Below are 18,557 nucleotides of genomic sequence, written 5' to 3'. Positions count from 1 at the left end.
AGGGAGACCTTTCAGCAAACCTGTGCTCCTACCCTGTGCTCCAAGAGTTACCGAGGCCTGGCTTTTTCCCTGTTATTTCAGGGCTCCCAGCCTTAACTTTGCTCAGAAAAGATGCTGCCTACTCTTAGAGGATGTGAGAAGTTACAGTATAATCTCACAACTCAAGTTTTTCCACTTCTAATTCAGACAGTTTAAATAAATATTTTCAAGGTGCGTAACTCAGTAATAAACAGCTCTTGCTATGACACCCATGGGGGCCTTCTTTTATGATTTTCCAAATGGGCCTTTGTCCTCCCTTTCTATAGTTAAGCCTCTACTTTTTTCCCCAACCATATAAAAATATAAACTGGTGGGGAAAATCCCTCTGGCAAATAAATGCAGTTTCTGGCACTACTGAGTGAAAACTCTTTGTGACTTTATAACATAGTTTTCTCATTTGTGGTCACCTCTTCTCTGCCTAATCTGAACAGTGAAAGCAGTGATTCTTTAACACTTAGTCTCAGAAACCCTTTAAAAAATCTTAACTATAATTACTGATAACCCTAAATAATCCTTTTAACTGTGACTTCTAATATTTAATTAGAATTACTAAATATTTTAAATATTTAAATATTAACTAAATATTTTAAATATTTAACTTCTAATATTTAATTAGAAGTCAAAATTGAAAATTTTTAAAACACTCAATTACTGATTCACTTATAAATGTGAATAAATAATGCTATGAAAGTAACTACTTTTTTCAAAGCATTAATGAGAAAAGAGACATTATTTTACAGGCTCAGAATGTATTGTTGATCCATGGCTTAGCCAGAAAATCACTGAACCCTGTCTTCTAATTCTACATCCAATCTGTTGCAGTATGCTTCTTGGTTGAAATACTTAAAGAAAACTTGACCTCATCAGACATATAGCTAGAAAAACTGGGGAATTTGAATAGTCTTTTCCCATAATTACAAGCATTCTGATTTATTATACACCAAAGATGTAGAAGTGGTAGGATCTTAAAATATTAGTTCTCACTTTACAATCTGAAACCACACAAATTAACTTTTTGTAATATGCCACACTAAGATCTATTTGTTTGCCTTATACTTTGCATCTTTCTTCCTTTTTAAACTGTAATTTGGATCTTCTGTTCACATATCTTTTTATAATTTTGGCCATTTGGAAAATACTGCATTCTTCCACTGAATCATATGATCTTCAAACTATCGACAATTTCACTATACATTTCAAAATTGCATTTGCTAACATCATGTAACCTCATTAAGGAAACTTCTACTGAGATTCTGTCATAGTTATGGTTGTAGGTACAAGTTTTACAAATTTCAATATTGACCTGAAAATTTGAATTTTATCATTGCAAAGAACAGAGTTATTTGCTGTCCTTAACATAATCATCTCACTTCATTCATTTTGGAGAAAATATTTTCCCAATGCTTAATCAGCAGCCATTGTTTGACAAATAAAAATGCAGGTCCATGGAAAAATGGGCTAATTCAACTCAATTCTAAGGGGCCTTTCCTTGGGACAACCATGTACTAGAGTATGCAGCAGGAATATGTTATTCCCTTAATATCCAAAGTGTGTACCCATGTGCCCATGAGGCACCACCAAGGAGTCACAGGAGTGCTATAAGATTAATTTTAAACATTTCAAAGGAGATTGAGTGACATACGCTGGATATCAATCAAACCACTATCTGGAAATAGTTTCAACAGTTGTTCACACTTCATTTATTTTCAAAACAGCATGTTATTTGTGCAGTTAAGTTTTCTGAAGCTGCTATTCAGAATAAATTACCATACAAAATTCAAAATGCAACAGAAAATGAAGGTGTCATCCAGTCTGATTCCAAAGATTGAGAACCAATATGGTGACCCAACTGTCAATTACACATTCTATAAGAAGTTTACTTCTTTGTACAACTTATTCTATGTTTTTCTATACAAATTACTATTAATTTATCTGGGAAGAGCTACTTAACAGACAGAAATGGGAGTGTGTCAGTCAATGCTTGTTAGCAAAGTAGACTTAATGCAACATACAAAAATACATAAAGATTTACAAGATGGACTTACAGTGGCCACCCACAGAGTCAGGTGAGGAAGAGATCAAAAGGTCTGTCTGTGTCCTGGAGTTCTGAAAGATTCAGTCTAAAAACTGAAGTTCAGTACAGTGTCTCATGGAGTCCATATTAGGAAGCCAAAGGATCTGAGTTGAAAGATTAAAGGATGATGCTAGAAGCCAGGACAGATGTCCAAGGTAAAGGTGAAGAATGGAGCTCTCTAAGGAAATGAAAATGAGCCTTTCTTCTGTGTTTTCCTTTTATTCCAACCAGGTGACAGTTGTGTTGCTGGTGCCACTTATACCCAAGGTGGGTCTTTGGTCTTCAGTAAATCCCTTCACCCATACCCAGAACTCTACTGATCCAATTTAGTTGGGTGTTTCTTACTCAAATTGACACAATCAGTTAACTGGCACAGTGGGTAGGATTGGTTTTTGTTTTTTTGTTTAGTTTAGAGGCCAATATAGTAGAAGAAAATCACAGAGACACAGAGGAGACAATGTAGAAATCTATGGTGTCATGACTTGTATCTAGGTGTTCCCTCAAAGCCTCATGCACTCTTCAATTAGGCTTTTTGAAGGTTTTTTAATCCAGGGTGTGTGATAACTAGGAGAGTTTAGCATCATTGTGGGTGTAGAAACTGGAAGTCCCACCCTGAGTATGGGTGGCACCCATCTGGATTTGTAGCCTGAATGAAATATAAAGGGAGAAATGGAAGGTCAGCTCTCTGCTTGCTGCCTCCTGCCTGACATGCCATGGACTGTTTCTCTTCTATGATGCCCCTCTGCCATGCCACCCTGCCATGGAGCCAGCCAACTATGGGCTGAAACCTCCACAAACTAGGAGCCAAAATAAACCTTTCCTCCTTTAACTTGTGAGTGTCAGGTATTTTGTCATAGCAACAAGAAAAGTATCTAAGCCATATGCTTTATATAAACTTTCTATCACATCACACAGAAGATAAAACAGTTATATACCCAACAATTGAAATATGTAGGCAATAACATTTTTTTACTACTTCATCAAAGATACTCCTTTTTCCATTAAGAGTGCCTAGTGGAGAAAACTACAGTAAGGACTGAAAAAGTTGGCTGCCACTACCTTGATTTGTGCTTTTTACCAGATTGCTTTTGTTGTACCAGTAAATGTCAACACAGTGAAAAAGGCAAATAATTTCCCAGTGTTGCTGCAAAAATAGTTTGACCTCTCAGGACCATTGAACATGGGATCTCTTTACCATATTTTGAAAACTCAATGATCTTTTCTCTGTACTTTGAAAACCACTGGGATAAAGGAAGATTAAATGTAATCAATGCATTGTTTCCTGTACTGCAAATTGCTGTACAAAGTCTGCTTATTCATGTCTTGCCTTTCTGTTTTCTTATTGCGTGAGTCATCACCTTAGAAACCAAAGTGGTTCAGTGCTGATTCCTGAAGCTGCCTTTGCTGTTGGCTCTTCTGAGAACAAATCAGCTGCCCTTGAACTTTAGCCCCAGGTGTCTTGCAAGCTACCAACAGTAGCCCTGATTTTCTTTGTGCTCTCCAACTTCTGTGGAATTGATCTAGTGAAAGAGTCAGTAATATCAATGTCAAGTAACAAAATGCATCAGTTAACATAAACATAAAAGAGATCAGGTAGCTCACAATGCTGGAAGGCTGGTATTGCAGACTCAAGCAGGAACCAGGTGACTGCAGCAGTGCTGAGATTAAAACTGGGTAGCTGTGTTGGGAATGTCACTGTGGCCTTCAAGTACCCCGGCATCCTCTGCAGCTTGCTAGCCAGCAACAAACTGCCCTATGAGAACATTCAGGCCAATGTCATCGAGATGCTGGCAGGTGGTGTGGACACGGTGAGTGGCGGTGGGCACATGTCAGGCCTCCCTACGCCCACGTGTGTTGTCAGAAGCCCTGATATTGAAGGGGGTCGTGCCCAGGTGGGTTCTGCTTTCTCTGCCTGGACATCATTCTAGGAGGGTGAGGTCAGAGGGTACTCACAGGACCATGTTACAGAGCAGTCAGCCAGCTTTTTTAGTGCTGGCACAAAGGAAGTGACTGGGGTGCCCTTTCTCTGGTACCCATGTGGGGCCATGGCTCACATCATTAGATTCTAGACTGTTTATATTACATAGGTCTGGCGTGGCACCCTCCTGGTTACCATGCTGCTCATGGTAACCTAGCATGGGAAAGGGCAAAATGCAACACTCAGAATTCATCTCTCTCCTGCATGTGTATTGCTTCTGTACACATACAGTTGAAAAATCCTTAAATTGGAACGTCCTAACCTGAGGGCTTTTATGCTAGGCAGTGAGGTCCTGGTTCCTCATGGAGTCTTTTTTGTTTTTGTTTTTGTTTTGAGAAAAAAAGCAAAACAGAAAAAAAAATTCAAAATACCAAAAAAAATCACTAGCTAATAAATTACATTTGGGGTGGGTACCAAGGATTGAACTCACAACCTCACACTTGCCAGGCAGGCACTTATGACACTGAGCTAAATCCCCAGCCCCAATAAATTACATATTATCTTAGAAGTAGTTCAAGTTACACAATCAAAGCATAAAAAATGGACAATCAAAAAACAACAGTACAAACTATTGTTTGATGACCAACAAACACTTAGTAATATGGTTTTCTATCTTGCACACTTGATCATACATACAGTCATACACTTCAGAGCACTTTCCCTTTCCTTATGACAATATCTATTACACATTTTGGATCCTAGAGATAATAAACTCTTTCAGCTTATTATTTTTACAATAGACATACAATGTAATATTTACAAATATGAGTGTGATTTATTTCACTTATGAGGATAGCCTCAAGTTGTGTCCATTTACCTATAAAAGCCTCAAAATCATCCTTTTTGTAGCTGAGTAATATTCTGTTGTATAAAATGGAGTCTTTTTTTTTTTTGAAAAAATTTTTTGTTGTTCTTTGAGACAGACTCTTGCTATGTAGTTGAGGCTGGCCTTGAACTATGTATCCTAGGCTGACCTCAAACTCACCGTGATCCTCCTGCCCCAGCCTCCTGAATGCTGGGATTACAGGGGTGTCTTTAAGGTGGGCCTGCATGTGGAGCCCAGATGTGGGAGGTGGTGGACAGTATGGCTTCTCAGATCCAGGGAGATAGAGACAGGCATACAGGGTCCCAGAAGCATTTGGGTCTGTCTTTGGGGTCCTTTTGTCATTTCCTCACCTCTCCTTTGGACCTTGAAGTCCAGAGGCTTCCACTGCAGGGCCTCCCTCCTGCTGTCCACACAGTATCCAGAGACTTCTCTGCATGTGGCAATAGTGATGAAATTTGACCTTTTCTTTTTCTTGGTACTGAGAATTGAACTCATGACCTTGTGCTTGCCAGGAAGGTGTTTTTGCCGCTGAGCTATATCCCCAGCCCTGAACTCAGGACATTTGCACTGAGCTATATACCTAGCCCCTTTTTAAAGGTTTTTTTTTTTTTTTTTTTTTTTTTTGGTATTTCTGAGTCAGGGTTTCACTATGCAGTTCAGGCTGGACTTGAAGTTACTTTGTAGTCCTGGCTGGCCTCAGACTTGCAGCAACTTTCTTGCCTCAGCCTCCCAAGTGCTCTGGGATTACAGGGGCCATATTTGACTTTTTTTTTGGTGGTAAAGGCTTTATTTATTTATTTAGTGTTTGGTACTGGGAATTGAATTGCACTTGTCAGGCAAGCATTTATTCCATGGAGCTATATCCCTAGTAAATGTTTTAATAAGTGACCCAGGTTGGGCTCAGACTTATGATCCTCCTGCCTCAGTCTCCAAAAGTGCTGAGATCCTAGCACATGTGGATATGACCTCCATTTCTCTATTGGGTTTTTTTCTTCTGAGACAGGGTCTTGTTATCTATAGTTATATATAGTTTGACGGCCTCAAACTCAAGACAATCCTCCTGACTCAGCCTCCCAAAGGAGGGGATTATAGGCATATGCCACCATACCTGGTCTGCAACCTCCCCTCTTGACTTCTTGAACTCCTTGGTCCTGGTTTCCTTCTTTAAACTTTCCATGCTAATGTGATTTAATCATTAAGCATTTATGGATTACTAGCTAGGATGAGAGCACTGGGACCCTCAGGTGTCCCCAGACAGCTTAGAGAAGATATATGAGAGTCTCCTGTGGCTGCTGCAGCAGGACAGCCCAGGTAATGGCTTTGGCAAAGCTGAGATTCTTTTACACCTGTGACCTCTTTAAGATTCTTGTCTCAAATGCAGTCACGTTCTGAGGGATAGGCAGGTCAGTGCATAGCAGATGGCTGTGATGCGAACAGCAGGGCTGCAATGACAGAGCAGGCCCTGGTTACATGCTCAGGCAGGACAGGAAGGAGTTGATCTTCTGTTTTGAAGGCCTTGGGCATGGTGGTGGTGGGGGTAGGAGCCACCTGTCAGGACCAGGGAGGGGCCTGGTGTTAACCTCAGCAACTTAGTGAGATCTGGTCTCCGAATTAAACAATCCAAAAGGGCTGGGGGATGGGGCTCAGTATGAAGACCCTGGGTTCAGGCCTGCTGTGCTGCATGCATGCCTTGGGGTATTTAGCCAAGGTATTTTGCTTTGAAGGAGTTAGTCCCTGTTGCTGTTGGAGCCTCTGTGAATATTAGGGGTATAGTTCATTGCCAACTATGCAGAGGAGCTCCCCAAAAAGTGCTCCCCGCACCCAAGGGGCCTCACTAGGAAGCAACATTTATTTAACGCACTACCTGGCCGGCAGCATCTTAAGCTGCTTTTCACGTGCGCAGCCTCATTTACTGTTTGCCAAGGACAAGGTGAGATAACTCATGAACATCCTCTTTTCTTTTAGATAAGGGGTCACAGACAGGTTACATAGCTTGGCCAAAGTCACACAGCTAGTAACTTAATTACCTTACCAAATGAGTCCCTTCCTAGCACCTACCCAGTGGCAGACTTGGGAGGTACTGAGATAAACACCTGCATGCAGTTGGCGTTTTGAAGAAGTACACAATGGCTTCCTGTGTGCGGAGGAAATTGCAGGAAGCGGGGCTAGTGTGGGGAAGTGTGGGCCTTGGGAGCTGTGTGCAGCCCTGAGTGACCAGAGACCAGGTAGATGCTGATAGAGGGGTGACCAGCAGAGCCACAGGCAGGTACCAGGCAGGGGTTCAGACCTTTGTATGGCATCTGGAGGCACTGGGGAGCCAGGCAAGAATTCACAGCTGAGAACGGAAGTTGTGCGGCTGTCTTTCATTGTCACCTCTCCTGGGAGGATGGAAGGGTATCCAAGCCTCCTAAGAAGGATAATGTGCTGACCATTTGTTTTTCAACCTCAGGAGGGGGATGTTCCCAGCTGGGAAACCTCCCTGTCACCATGGAAGAATCTGGGAGTGTGGGATTTGAGGGCCACTGGTCACAAGCCCCGTGTCATGATGTCATATTGACCTTGGCTGGTCTGTCTCTGGAAATCCCACATGCTAGTTGCAGTCCAGACAGATACCCATCTGCTGTCTGGCTTTGGGACCTGTGACCACCACTCTAAGTCTGGCTGGGAGTGGGTGCTTGTTTGAAAGAGTTCAGGAGAAGGGGCAGCAGTGGGAGAAGTGACACTTCCAGAGGCAGGATTGGCTCCTGATGGTATAGGGAGTCCTTTGGAAGAAGGCGCTGCCAGGTGCTGATGCTCTATAGCTCTATAGGAAGGCAGATGGGTGCTGGTGACAGGAAGGCTGGGGACAGGGACAGGGACAGTGAGATCACCTTTCTTGGATGTATGCTTCCGCACATGATGTCTTAGAGATGGAGGTGAAGGTTGCGGAGGGATAAGTTCTTGGAGGGGAGAATTCAGCATGGGCCGGGGATCTCAAGTGAGGGTCCTGCCTGTCTCTGTGTTCCTTCCTCCTTTCCTCCCTGCCAGACATCCATGACCCTGCAGTGGAACTTGTATGAGTTGGCGCACAACCTCAAGGTGCAGAGCATGCTTCGGGCTGAGGTGCAGGCCGCCCGGCGTCAGGCCCAGGGGGACATGACCAAGATGCTGCAGCTGGTGCCTCTGCTCAAGGCTAGCATTAAGGAGACTCTGAGGTGAGCCCATCTCACCCCACCCCATAGTGCCTCCTGCCTGTTCACCCTGGTTGGGGTTGAGGGAGGGGTCCAAGGAAGGGCTGTCGGATATCAATCCAGGGTGTAGAGGAGTCTGCAGAGACTCTGGGAAGCCAGGGAGGAAATAGCCTGGCCTCCTCAGTTCCCGGGGTGGGGAGGGGCTGCAGCTGGGGCCTTGCTGGGGACAGGACAGGATGGAGAGTCTGGCCTGTGTCCCAGCCTTGGGGCCATGCATTTCCGAGTGTTCTCTTCCCCCAGGCTGCACCCCATCTCCATAACCTTGCAGAGATATATTTCGTGTGACTTGGTTCTCCGTGATTACTTGATTCCTGCCAAGGTAGGAGCAGGTTAGAGTTTCGGGTTCTGCCAATCAGACAGGGGCAGCAGGGGGCAGATGAAGAAGGCTGAAGTGGTGACAGATGGTGGCCATGGGCTCTGTCCTGCTTTCTTTTGGGCCCTAGGGGCTCTTAGTGGCCGTGGTCGGAGTTTGAAGAAGGGCAGGGGTAGTGGCACTGCCAAGTTGCTGATGCTCAAGAGTTTGGAAGTAGATCTCACCATCTGCCTGGACCCTCACGGGCTCCGGATGGGTGGGAGGACCACTTGTTATCCAGTATTGTGTTTTCAGCCACCCTCATTTCCTGGGAGGGTAGGACCTGATTTGAGGTCACACAGTGGGCAGAATGTCCATGTCTGTACCTGGGTACCTGGGTACCTGGGCAGCTGGCTGAGGGTCAGGGCTGGGAGTGGGAGCACAGGAGCCTGGGGAAGCTGGGTGTCCTGCTCAGGCCTCTGGCCACCTTGTCCCCAGACACTGGTGCAGGTGGCCAACTATGCCATGGGCCGGGAACCCAGCTACTTCTCCAACCCCATCACTTTCAACCCAAGCCGATGGTTGGACAAGGACAAAAACCTCACCCACTTCCGGTACCTGGGCTTCGGCTGGGGGGTGCGGCAGTGTCTGGGCTGGCGGATTGCAGAGCTGGAAATGACCATCTTCCTCATCTATGTGAGTGGGGTTTGGGGACACTTGGGTACACTAGGTACCCTGTGCCTTGTGAAGTCACCAACCTGTCTCTGTCTTAGTTCCCAGTTACTTTCTCCTGGGCTGACCCACGTGTCACTCACTAGCATCCCCAGGGCCATCATGATATAGGGTGGGGTGAGGTAGGGGGAGCGGTGGGGGAGGGTGTTGTAGCCCAGTTAAGGTCAAGGCCTAAACCCAGGGAACAGGATACCCATGGTGTATTTAAATGAGGAGTTGAGGCTACAGCCCTTGGGCTCCCCAAGGAGGTGGATGGGAAGAGGGTGACCCTGGCCTGGGGAGACAGCCCTCCACCCCTTCCCAAACTCATCCCCTTCTTCAGGTGCTGGAGAACTTCAGGATTCAGTTGAAGCAGTTCAAAGATGTGGGCACCAAGTTCAACCTCATCCTCGTGCCTGAGCAGCCCATCTACTTCACTTTCCTGCCCTTCAAAGAGGACACGGCCCAGGTGTGATCACAGGTGGTGTCCCTGACCTCTACCAACCAGGCTGCAATTGTGTGGGTAGATGGCTGAGTGGGTGCCACTGGGCCTTGCACCTGTGGTGCTGTGTCCCCACTCCTTCAGGGCAGGTGGTTTGGCTCAGTGGCCACCTGGGCCAGCTCAGAGCCGTCTTTCTGTCACCTCTGGCCCACTCTTCTCCATCTCCTGCCCTGGAGTGGGAAGACAATAAATGGCTGAACTATGGGAGTGTTTTTCTTTCCAATGGATCCTATGGTGCAGATTGGGGCATGCAGGAGGGACTATGATGTGACCACCCACCCACAGCAGCTGGGAGGAGGCTGAGAGGAGAGGGTTAGTGCCTTTGTGCAGGCCAGGCATCAATGATAGAGGAGGAGGCAGGTCTTATCTGAGGATAGGGAGGCTTAGGCCAGTCCTGCCCTCTTGGATGAGACCCCCATGGGAGTCCCCTGTGGGGTTGGAAGGAGCTGGTGTGAGCAGCTTGGTCCCAGGACAGGAGCCAGCATGCTTCCTCCATCTCCTGACCCCGCTCTGGGTTTGCCTGTGCTTCCTGCCTGGCTCCGGGAAGATAAGTCCCTTGTCAAGCTCTGGGTGGTAGGCAGGGAACTGGAACAGTTTCTGGTGCATTTGGACTATGACTGTACCTGTCCAGGGCCCTTAAGTCTCTCTGAGTTTCTGACCTCTGGCCCAGAGCAGATAACAGCTCCTTGCTGGCCCTTGGTCCTCCAGATCTGAGTGCTGCCAGCAGGCAGGGGACTTGTCCAGCCAGGGACAGTGGCCCAACCTGCCTGGCCGCTTCTACCAAAGTTCTGCAAGGTTCAGGTCGTCTCTCACAGCCTTTTACTTTCCCTACCATGCAGGGATACAAGATAACTTGTGTCTCTGAGCCAGTTTCTTCATCTGTCCCACACAGAGCTGGGCGTCTTTTTCTTTCCAGCACTGACATTTCTGAGCCAGAGATGACTCAGAGCCAAAGAAGAGAAAGGAAGCAGGATGGAGAGAAAAAGACAAGAGGAAGGGGCCTCCCTTTCTGATCCTCCTTCTCACCAACCTCCTGGTCCACTGTAGTCTTTGCTTTAGCTCTGGTTCAGGCAGGAGGTGGTAAGGCTGTGGCCAAGGGCTGGGGACCCGATGGGATCTGGCAGGAGGCAGCAGAGTCTGGGGCTCAGCTTCAGCATTTAATAAAGTCATCTTTAGGGGCTGGGGTGATGCTGCCAGGTGCACAGAGAAGGAGGAGGCCTGTGCAGGGCTCAGGTCTGCTGGGAGCTGGAGGGCTCCAGCTGGGTGTCTGAAGGCTGTTTGGGCTTGGGGTCTGAGTCGGGCAGCAAGACTTCCTGCTTTGAGGGCTGTTTGAGGTTGTTGGCATGGTTCATCAAGGTATTCTGTGGGAGGCAAAGTGGGCATGTGAGTACACTCCCATTCCTGAACTTCCAATCACACTTCTGGAAGATTCCTCAACTCATCTGATCACAAAAGATGAAACCTAATTTCTCCAGGAGTCCATGGGCCCGGAAGGGCTTGCAGATGGTCTCTGGTGTCCTTGTCAGTCCCTGTGTCCTTGAAAGGCCCTTTCCAGGAATTTGCATCCTTAGCCATGAGTAAAATATTGAGGGCCAAGAGCAGAAGTCAGGCCTTTGGGTTGGTGTGAAGGCCCTGTTTGCTCCTGGGAAGCTGCCAAGATGGTGCTCACATCAGCTGTGTGGGGGCAAAATGGTGGGGGATAAGAGAAGATTCTTGGGCATAATGAGTGTGGTGAGTGGAGGCTACCATTATGCTGTCCATGGGCACAGCCAGTCCTAGAATACAGGTAGTGACAGACAGAACATTCTAGAAGTGCCTGTGTCGGCCTCCCCTCATCCACAGTCATCTCTTTGTGGAGTCTCACAAGCACCTGTGCAGGGGGAGGGGTTCCTGTTCTCCCAGATGGCTGGGGAAACCGAGACCAAGTGACAGCTTCTGTTGGCAGCAGAGCAGGAACTGAGCTCAGGACTTCGGATCCCAGCCCACAGGTTGACCCTGTAAATTTCTCTCAAGTCTAGTGACTTAGAGATGGGGTCCCAGCCCTAACACCTAAACTCTAGTTATGGGGTTACTCATGGGTTGGTCAGTGATGAGATTTGGGGAGCGCCCAAAACCATGTTCTTGCTCCTGCAGCCGTGTGGCCAAGTTCTGCTTCTCTCGGCCCCATCGTCGGGCTGAGTCCTCCAACTGCAGACATGGACAGGGGCAGTGGAAGACCCATGTGCCTGGAGCCCATTAGGATCTGGGCCTGCTTGCTGGGCAGTATGCAAAGCTCCTGGCAGCATGGGCCTCAGACCTTCCCAAGGGACCTCGGGGGTGGCAGGGGAAAGGGTGACAAAAAGGACAGACATGGAGGACCTTCTCTGCATCATGACAACAGTCTGGTCACACACTGACCTCTGGTCCTAGCTTTACACTGAGCCCTGACTTTGGTCACAGACAGAGCAGTGGGCCTGGGCCCAGCTTGGCTAACCCCTGCATTTTACCCACCTGGCTTTTATACGGCTCTGAGCCTGCTCCAGCTTGGCCATGAGGTTAAACTTGTCTGTAGTACTGGCCAGGAGATCCTGTGGGTAGAGCAGAAGTTCGTATTTGGCCCCAGTTGAGGCAGTGAGCCCAGGAACTCTTGAAGACTCGAGGTCCTGGAGAAGAGACCAGCCAGGTCTGAATCCAGTCAGCTCTGGGGGGCAGTGCCTCCCTCTGAAGTTCTTGGGCTGAGCGCCCTTTACAGCTATTTCCCTGCAGATTTGGGGCAGCACACTGTTTTAATGTACAAGGCCCCAAAAAGCTCCCAGTAGTGCTCAAGAGGGAGTCGGGCAGGGAGCCTTGTGCAGAGTGAAGAGTCCGGGAAGCCAGGGTCCCATCTTCATGTTCACCCTGAATGTCCACCATCGGGGGCTTCCAAAAGGAGCCCATCTCCTACAAGTCCTGTCCCATGTGCCCTACCCCACCTGCTCTGATTCCAAGCAGCTTGTCTTTAGATGTGTCCAGCAGTGGGCGCCGGAGCAGCCTGGATAGAGGAGGGGCTTGGGACACCCAGCTGTGCGGACAGGGTCTCTGTCTGCTTGTGGTGGCCTGGGCCATCTGTCTTTTGCATCCTCTCTGCCAAGTCTCCACCTGCTCCCAACTCTCTGGGGTCCACCTGGGTTGGGGAAAAGGGCTCTCCAGGGCTGCACCGATCCCAGGAAATGCTCTTAAAAGGGGTCTGACTGGGAGCCAGGAGCCAGGGGTTAGGGGTCAAGGGTCAGTCAAGGGCTTGCTTTCTCCCAGGCTAATAGGTGAGAGTCAAGGTGACATTCAGATGCATGCATTCCCAGGAGCTTTGGGCACATTGGCAAATCTGGGACACCCAGCTCCAAGCCTAGGTCTTTAGCTTCAATTGTGCTGTGGGTGAGTTTGGACAACTGGTGACTGGTACAGGTGGGATCAGGCCAAGGCATGGTGGTGGCTCTTACTGGCAGGGCCTGCTGCTGCAGAATGATAGGGGCTGGCTGTTGGTGGTTCTTTTCTAGCTCGGCTCATAGCCTTGAATTTTCTGCCAGTAGCACCGAGTAAAGGTCGACAGGCAAGGTTTCTCCTGTGGAACCCAGTGGAAGGCCAGGGGCTGAGGACTTGGGGAAAGCTGTGAACATGACCACAGACATGTGTGAGATGGGCCTTTCTGCCTCCATGTCCCTGCCTGATCAGTCCCAGCATTTTGCTCCTTGCTGTTCTTCTGTTCCCAAGCCATCGATGGCTCCCTACTGCAGTGGCACCAGGCCCACATTCCTAGGGCTGTCCTCCTGGCTGTTGGGAATTGGACTGCAGCATTTTACTCTCCTTTTCCCCAAGCATCTGCCATATGTGTATTTCAGGTTGTCCCCTCCCTCTTGACTGCCTCTCTCTGCTCCTAGCATTCTTGTTTCTCTCTCTGGGCCTTTGCCTGATTACATGCAGCCTTACCCAAGTTCCCGGGGACCTAATGGTCTCTGAAGGCAGGACAGGATTTCATTATTGTCTAATGGCTTTAGATCACCCAGGACCCCTAGCAGAGAGGTCTGAGCCTGGAGCCAAGACACAGAAGATGTCCCCTGCTTTGAGGTTCTTTCCCACTCTTTTCTGCCTATCCAAACTGCCTTGTGATGGGCAGTTCTAGGTGGCTGTGGTTCACCCAAAAGAGGACAACATTGGCTGGTTTGCTTTGCAAACAAAATCTTTGAAAATATGGGAAGACAGAAAAATAATTCAAAGGATTTGGTTAAGGAGTAGGGAATGCTACCCAAGGTGGCTCTCTGTGGGCCCCTGTGTCCCTGCTGTGTTCCCAGTGTGGCTCACACTAGTGTTTTCCTAGGGCCACTCTGGGATGAGGGAGCTCAGGGCCTTGGGGTGGTGTGGGCAGCACGACCCTTGCATCCCAACCCACAGATGTGACTAAGTAGGTTCTCCTGAAGCCGAGGCTCTGGAAGACTGGGCCTCCCTGGAGAGCTGGGCAAGGCCTGAGGAGTGGATCCCCCTCCTGTCCAGAGTAGATCTCGGACCCACCTGCGTGCGGCTTTCCCAGCTGCCTGCTGGGGGGCGCGTGCTCCTTTCTCTCCTGCAGCAGCCGGTCCTCCAGCACCTGCTCCATCTTTTCTAGCACCTTTGGGGTGGAGCATGAGGCGAGGCTGGGGGCACTACACTTTCCCATGTGCAGCCCCTGCCTAGGCGAGCCCGGCACCTGCCTTCTCATGGTGCCGTGCGGTGTCCTCCAGCGCCTTCATCTTCTGCAGCGGGACCTGGAACCGTCTCAGGGCAGCCTTCGGCTGCTGTGCCTGATACTGTTCCAGCCACTTCTTTTCTCGGTCATTCTTCTGCAAGGAGCAGAACGGAGTGGTGGGCAGGGAATGGGTGCCTGAGGGAAAGGATCTGCCACTGCCATCCCTCAAGGCTTCTCCCAGCCCTGCCCACCCCTCCTTCGCCACTCCCGCTTACCCGAATTAGCTCGTTCTTCATGCGCTGCATCTTCAGTTTCAGCTCGCGCACCCTAATCAGCCGCTGCAGCTTCTGTCTCATGGACATTGCTGGGGTAGGCAGGGAGTCGGCTCATGGTGGGCTCTCTAGCTCCCCTCATCAGAGGAAAGGGGAGCAGGTACCTCCCCAGCCCTGGGCTGGAGATAGGCTAGGCACTCCTTTCCTGTCTGAGAAGACACAGCTGGGTGGGGACCATGTCAGTGTCTGTGGGTGGACGGCATGTTTGTGGTCTCCTGCCAGCCTGAATCCAGCTGCATGCACATCCGAGGGAAGTTCCCCACCCACCTCCCTGTCTTCAACACAGACCCCAAGGGGTGTCTAGATGTCTATGGTGGCCTGTGCTTTCTCACCCGGATCCTGGGGTCCAGTGAACCTGCTTCCTTCTAGCTCCCGCTCGACCAGGAGGTGCCTTAGTATCTGGTTCTCCTCCTCCAAGAGGCTGATCTGTTCCCGTGGTGACATCCTCTGCATGGCCCGCCGGTAGTTGTTCATTTTCTGGTGGGTGGTGGGTGGGCAGAGCCAGAGCTGATCCCTGGGCCCTTGGGAGCCCCCTTCTTATACCTGTACCCATGTTTGGGAGGCAGTGGTTCATTTTCCAGGCTAAGTAGCAGCATGAGCCCTACACAGTGTCCCTAGGTCCCAGCAATTTGCCGGGGGGGGGGGCTGACTTGGTTCCCATCCTCTCAGCTGTATTAGGGCAGCTGCATAAATTGCTCTCCTGGCAGCCACGAGGGTTTTGCTGATGGCGGCTCAGAGGGAAACCAAGGGCATGGACCTCAGAGCAAAGGGTATGAGTAAGTAAACTGAAAGGATCAGGGCCACCAGAGCTTGTTAAGTCACAGCCAGTCTCTGCCATCTCCCACTTTCTTTCCCTCCTTCCAGTCACTAAGCCCAGGGGACAAACTCTTAGAAATCCCATTCATTGCATTTAGGAGCTGACCCTGGCATCAGCCTAGTAGTCAGGAAGGGACAGAGAGAAGTCAAGGAGACTCGGGGTCAAGGTCAGATGTTGGTTGCAGGATGGGGGCCAGGACGTAGGAAACAGAGTCAGTCCCTAGGTTAGGACCAGCAATACCAGCATTCTCTGAGCGTTTACTATGGTCCAGGCCTCCTCCTGAGTGTTTTACGTTCCACCTCCCATTCAGTCTTCACAACAAACCTATGAGGGTAGATGCTGCAATCACCCCATTGTGACAGATGAAGAAACCTCAGAGAAAGGCTTAGAGAGGCCAGTAACCTGCTCAGTGACCAAACCAGTGGCAGCAGGCCTGAGTCCCGAAACTAGGCCGTCTGGTGCTCAAGTGTTCTTACCTATTGTGCAATCCTGCCTGATGTCCACACACATAGACACCTCACAGGGTGCCAAGAAGTGACCAAAGCAGGCTACAAGAAGCCAGAAATGTTCAAGTAGAGAAGTCAGGGCTGGGTGGGGAATGGTGTGAGCAGGGACAGACTTGCTTGGCGAGCTTGGTAACCTATGGACTCCCTGAGGCTGACGAAGTAGAGTGGGGACTCACTCCCAAGATCCTAGGGAGTAGAGCTCTGCCCCCAACCCCCACTTGGGCCTCATGCTGTCTGGGGAGGTGGTCTGGATAGCCAGTCACTGCCTCCCACCTGCTGCATGCAGGCCACTGGCTTCTAGGGAAGGAGCCTGAGACAGCAGGGACCCATCAGCCACCACTTGTCACCTGTCACTGACTACCCCTCAGGCTGGACTCCCTCTAGTTGGTGATGCCAGTGTTGGGCCTATGTCAGCAGCTCTGGCCCAGGCCAAGGTCCAGGTCTTGGATTTTCCCAACTTGCCCATCTGGCGTCCTCAGACAGCACACTGGCTGAAATGCTCAGCTCAGAGACCACACAAAAGACTACAGTGAGGACAGGCTGTGTGGGCTCAGGACTTGGGCTCCTCAGAGTCCTCCTGGTGGGGACACCCATGCTTTGAAGTGGTATGTGGAGCCTCTGCCTGGGCAGTGCTAACTCAGAGGCACTGTTTGATCCCTTCCCATTTTCTCTCCTCCTCACCCTTGCTCCCTGCTCTGCTGTGCTCTGGGACTTGATTTATGGACTCTGGAAGCCAGGCAGGCTCACTGGAGAAAGCCCAAGATGCTGCTGCAAAGGAAATTTGCCCCTTTTTTTGCAGCCTAGTACAGCCTCTCACGGTGTCTGCTTGGGACAATGACCTACAGGTGCGCATACACAGTCAGGAAATCGTGTTCAAGAGTGCTCACCGCAGCACAGCTTGGTCTTCTGTTAGTGCACACTTGGCGTCTGCTCAAGTCACAAAGAATGGACCTGGAATTAATCATCAGGACACAGGGACACCCACCCCGCCTTGTGAAATGAAGAGGGTACGGAGAAATGAAGAGGCTCTCCCCATAACCGGTGGGGACATGAAAACCTGAGGGGTCCCAGGATGGGGTTACTAGCTGGACAGCCATCCTGTGGGTCTGACTCACACAGAGGCTGTAAGACCCCACTGTTACCAAACTCCATTATCCTCCTCCTCTTCCTCAACCCTGGGCTTGTGTGCTGTCTAGTGACAGCACTCTCCCTTGACACAAATGACAGCTGAGACCCAGCGCAAGGAGGAAAGTGACCCAGGGGCATCTGAGTTCCTGGGGAGATGGGTGTCTCTGCCAGGATCTCCACACTGTGACAGCCCTGCCTACTGCCACTGTCCTACCTTGGCCCTAGCCTTCTCTCCTCAGTCCCATGTCCCTTGGAACCATGGGTCTGTCCTTTCCTCCTCAGTTGGCTCCACCTTCCTGGTGGAGTGGGGACCTTGGGAGACCTCAGCCTGCGGGCAGCAGCTCTGACCTGTCCCCATAGCTGAGGCAGGGCTCTCTCAGGGCCATGCTGTGCGTCACAGCCTTGAGAGTATGTGGATACTGTGCCCCAGATTCCTGCAAAGGTCCCGTTCCCCCAACCTGTGTCCTTCTCTTGGGGCTGCCACATCCTCCAAGGGCACCAAACAATACCTGACCCTGAGCACCCATCGTCACCCACTGACATTGTCACCTCCAGGACCTTGATCCTCAAAGCCTGCCCAGATGAGATAAGCTGGGGCTCCCAAGCTGTCACCAAGCACTGGTGACCTTTGCCACAGCAATGCCCCCACTTTGGCTTGGGAGGGTGGCAGCTGTGCCCTGAGCCTCAGTGTCATCTTCTGAGGGATGGAAAACCACAGTCCTGGGGTTGCTGTGGGTGGGGGAGCATGGGGACTGGCTGGGCCTTGGTGCTGGTTACCTGGCTGTTAACTTCCTTCTCTGTATGCATTACTTTAATCATTCCCTCTGTGAGTTCTTTAATCATTCTTAGGAGAGTGCTGGGCACTGGGCACAGAGGTGATCAGGTGACGGTGCCCACGATACAGAGTGAGGCAAGAGCACAAAGGAGGATGGCAGGGTACTACTGAAACAGCAGTGGGTGCTTCTCGGCTCCCTTCCTCCGGGATAAGAGGCCTTGTCGTGGCCCTGAGGACCCCGGCCCTAGTAGTCGTTCCGCTATACCCACAGCCACTACCAACCCCAGGGGTCAGAAGCATGCTCATGCCCTCCTTGTATGGATGGGGAAACTGAGACTGGGGGGGTGTGGTCAAGGTCCTCAAGGCTTCCTTATGAAGCAGTGCAGCAAACTCCTGGCCTATCAGGATGTACTGAGGGCACTAATGTTCCTCCCCACAGGGCCCTGCACACCATGGTGGTAGCAGGAGTGTTCTGTGCCGAGAGCTCAGAGGAACCTCTGTCTCAGCCCAGGGATCCTAGAAGGCTTCCTGGAGGTGGTGACAACCTGAGCTGACTCTCAGGTAAATGGTATGAAGGGGTGGTATGAAGGGTCCCAGGTGGGGTGAGAGAGCAGGTGACGGGACAAAGTGGGTGAGTCGCTGGAGGGTAGTGGGGAGGGGACGGGAGAGAGG

The 18,557-nt window shown here is 50.1% G+C and overlaps 2 protein-coding genes across 5 annotated transcripts in view; one reads left to right on the top strand and one right to left on the bottom strand.

Annotated features, from left to right (window-relative positions):
• Positions 1-2,074: 2,074 nt before the first annotated feature.
• On the top strand, positions 2,075-9,856 carry LOC100721940 (cholesterol side-chain cleavage enzyme, mitochondrial-like). The gene is made up of 6 exons (XM_063243420.1): positions 2,075-2,105; positions 3,740-3,921; positions 7,945-8,111; positions 8,388-8,466; positions 8,938-9,135; positions 9,494-9,856. Exons 1-6 carry the CDS (start codon positions 2,075-2,077, stop codon positions 9,623-9,625), a joined length of 789 nt encoding a protein of 262 aa, XP_063099490.1. The 3' UTR covers positions 9,626-9,856.
• A 940-nt stretch (positions 9,857-10,796) lies between these two features.
• The window catches only part of LOC100721656 (coiled-coil domain-containing protein 33), a 91,056-nt gene continuing 83,295 nt past the window's right edge, over positions 10,797-18,557 (bottom strand). For 3 of the 4 annotated variants that reach the window (XM_063243557.1, XM_063243558.1, XM_063243559.1), the window contains 6 exons: positions 14,992-15,136; positions 14,603-14,691; positions 14,353-14,481; positions 14,174-14,270; positions 12,143-12,294; positions 10,797-11,013 (listed from right to left, as the gene is read on the bottom strand). In XM_063243557.1, coding sequence (XP_063099627.1) covers positions 12,188-12,294; positions 14,174-14,270; positions 14,353-14,481; positions 14,603-14,691; positions 14,992-15,136 — 567 coding nt within the window. In that variant the 3' untranslated portion in view covers positions 10,797-11,013; positions 12,143-12,187. The remainder of the gene's footprint in view (positions 11,014-12,142; positions 12,295-14,173; positions 14,271-14,352; positions 14,482-14,602; positions 14,692-14,991; positions 15,137-18,557) is intronic. The other variant, XM_063243560.1, reaches the window with a different exon arrangement.

The sequence above is a fragment of the Cavia porcellus genome, unplaced genomic scaffold, assembly GCF_034190915.1.
Source record: "Cavia porcellus strain 051 isolate PalLab524CR breed Dunkin Hartley unplaced genomic scaffold, mCavPor4.1 scaffold_38, whole genome shotgun sequence".
NCBI lineage: Eukaryota > Metazoa > Chordata > Mammalia > Rodentia > Caviidae > Cavia > Cavia porcellus.
This window is presented reverse-complemented; position numbering and strand designations above follow the sequence as displayed.

What these genes read in the sequence shown, in the direction of transcription:
- LOC100721940 (XM_063243420.1), top strand. Translation starts at nt 2,075, where the DNA reads ATGGACTTACAGTGGCCACCCACAGAGTCAG. An exon ending in TGGCAGGTGGTGTGGACACG is followed by an intron (nt 3,922 to 7,944) that starts GTGAGTGGCGGT and finishes CCTCCCTGCCAG; the next exon opens with ACATCCATGACCCTGCAGTG. An exon ending in ATTACTTGATTCCTGCCAAG is followed by an intron (nt 8,467 to 8,937) that starts GTAGGAGCAGGT and finishes CCTTGTCCCCAG; the next exon opens with ACACTGGTGCAGGTGGCCAA.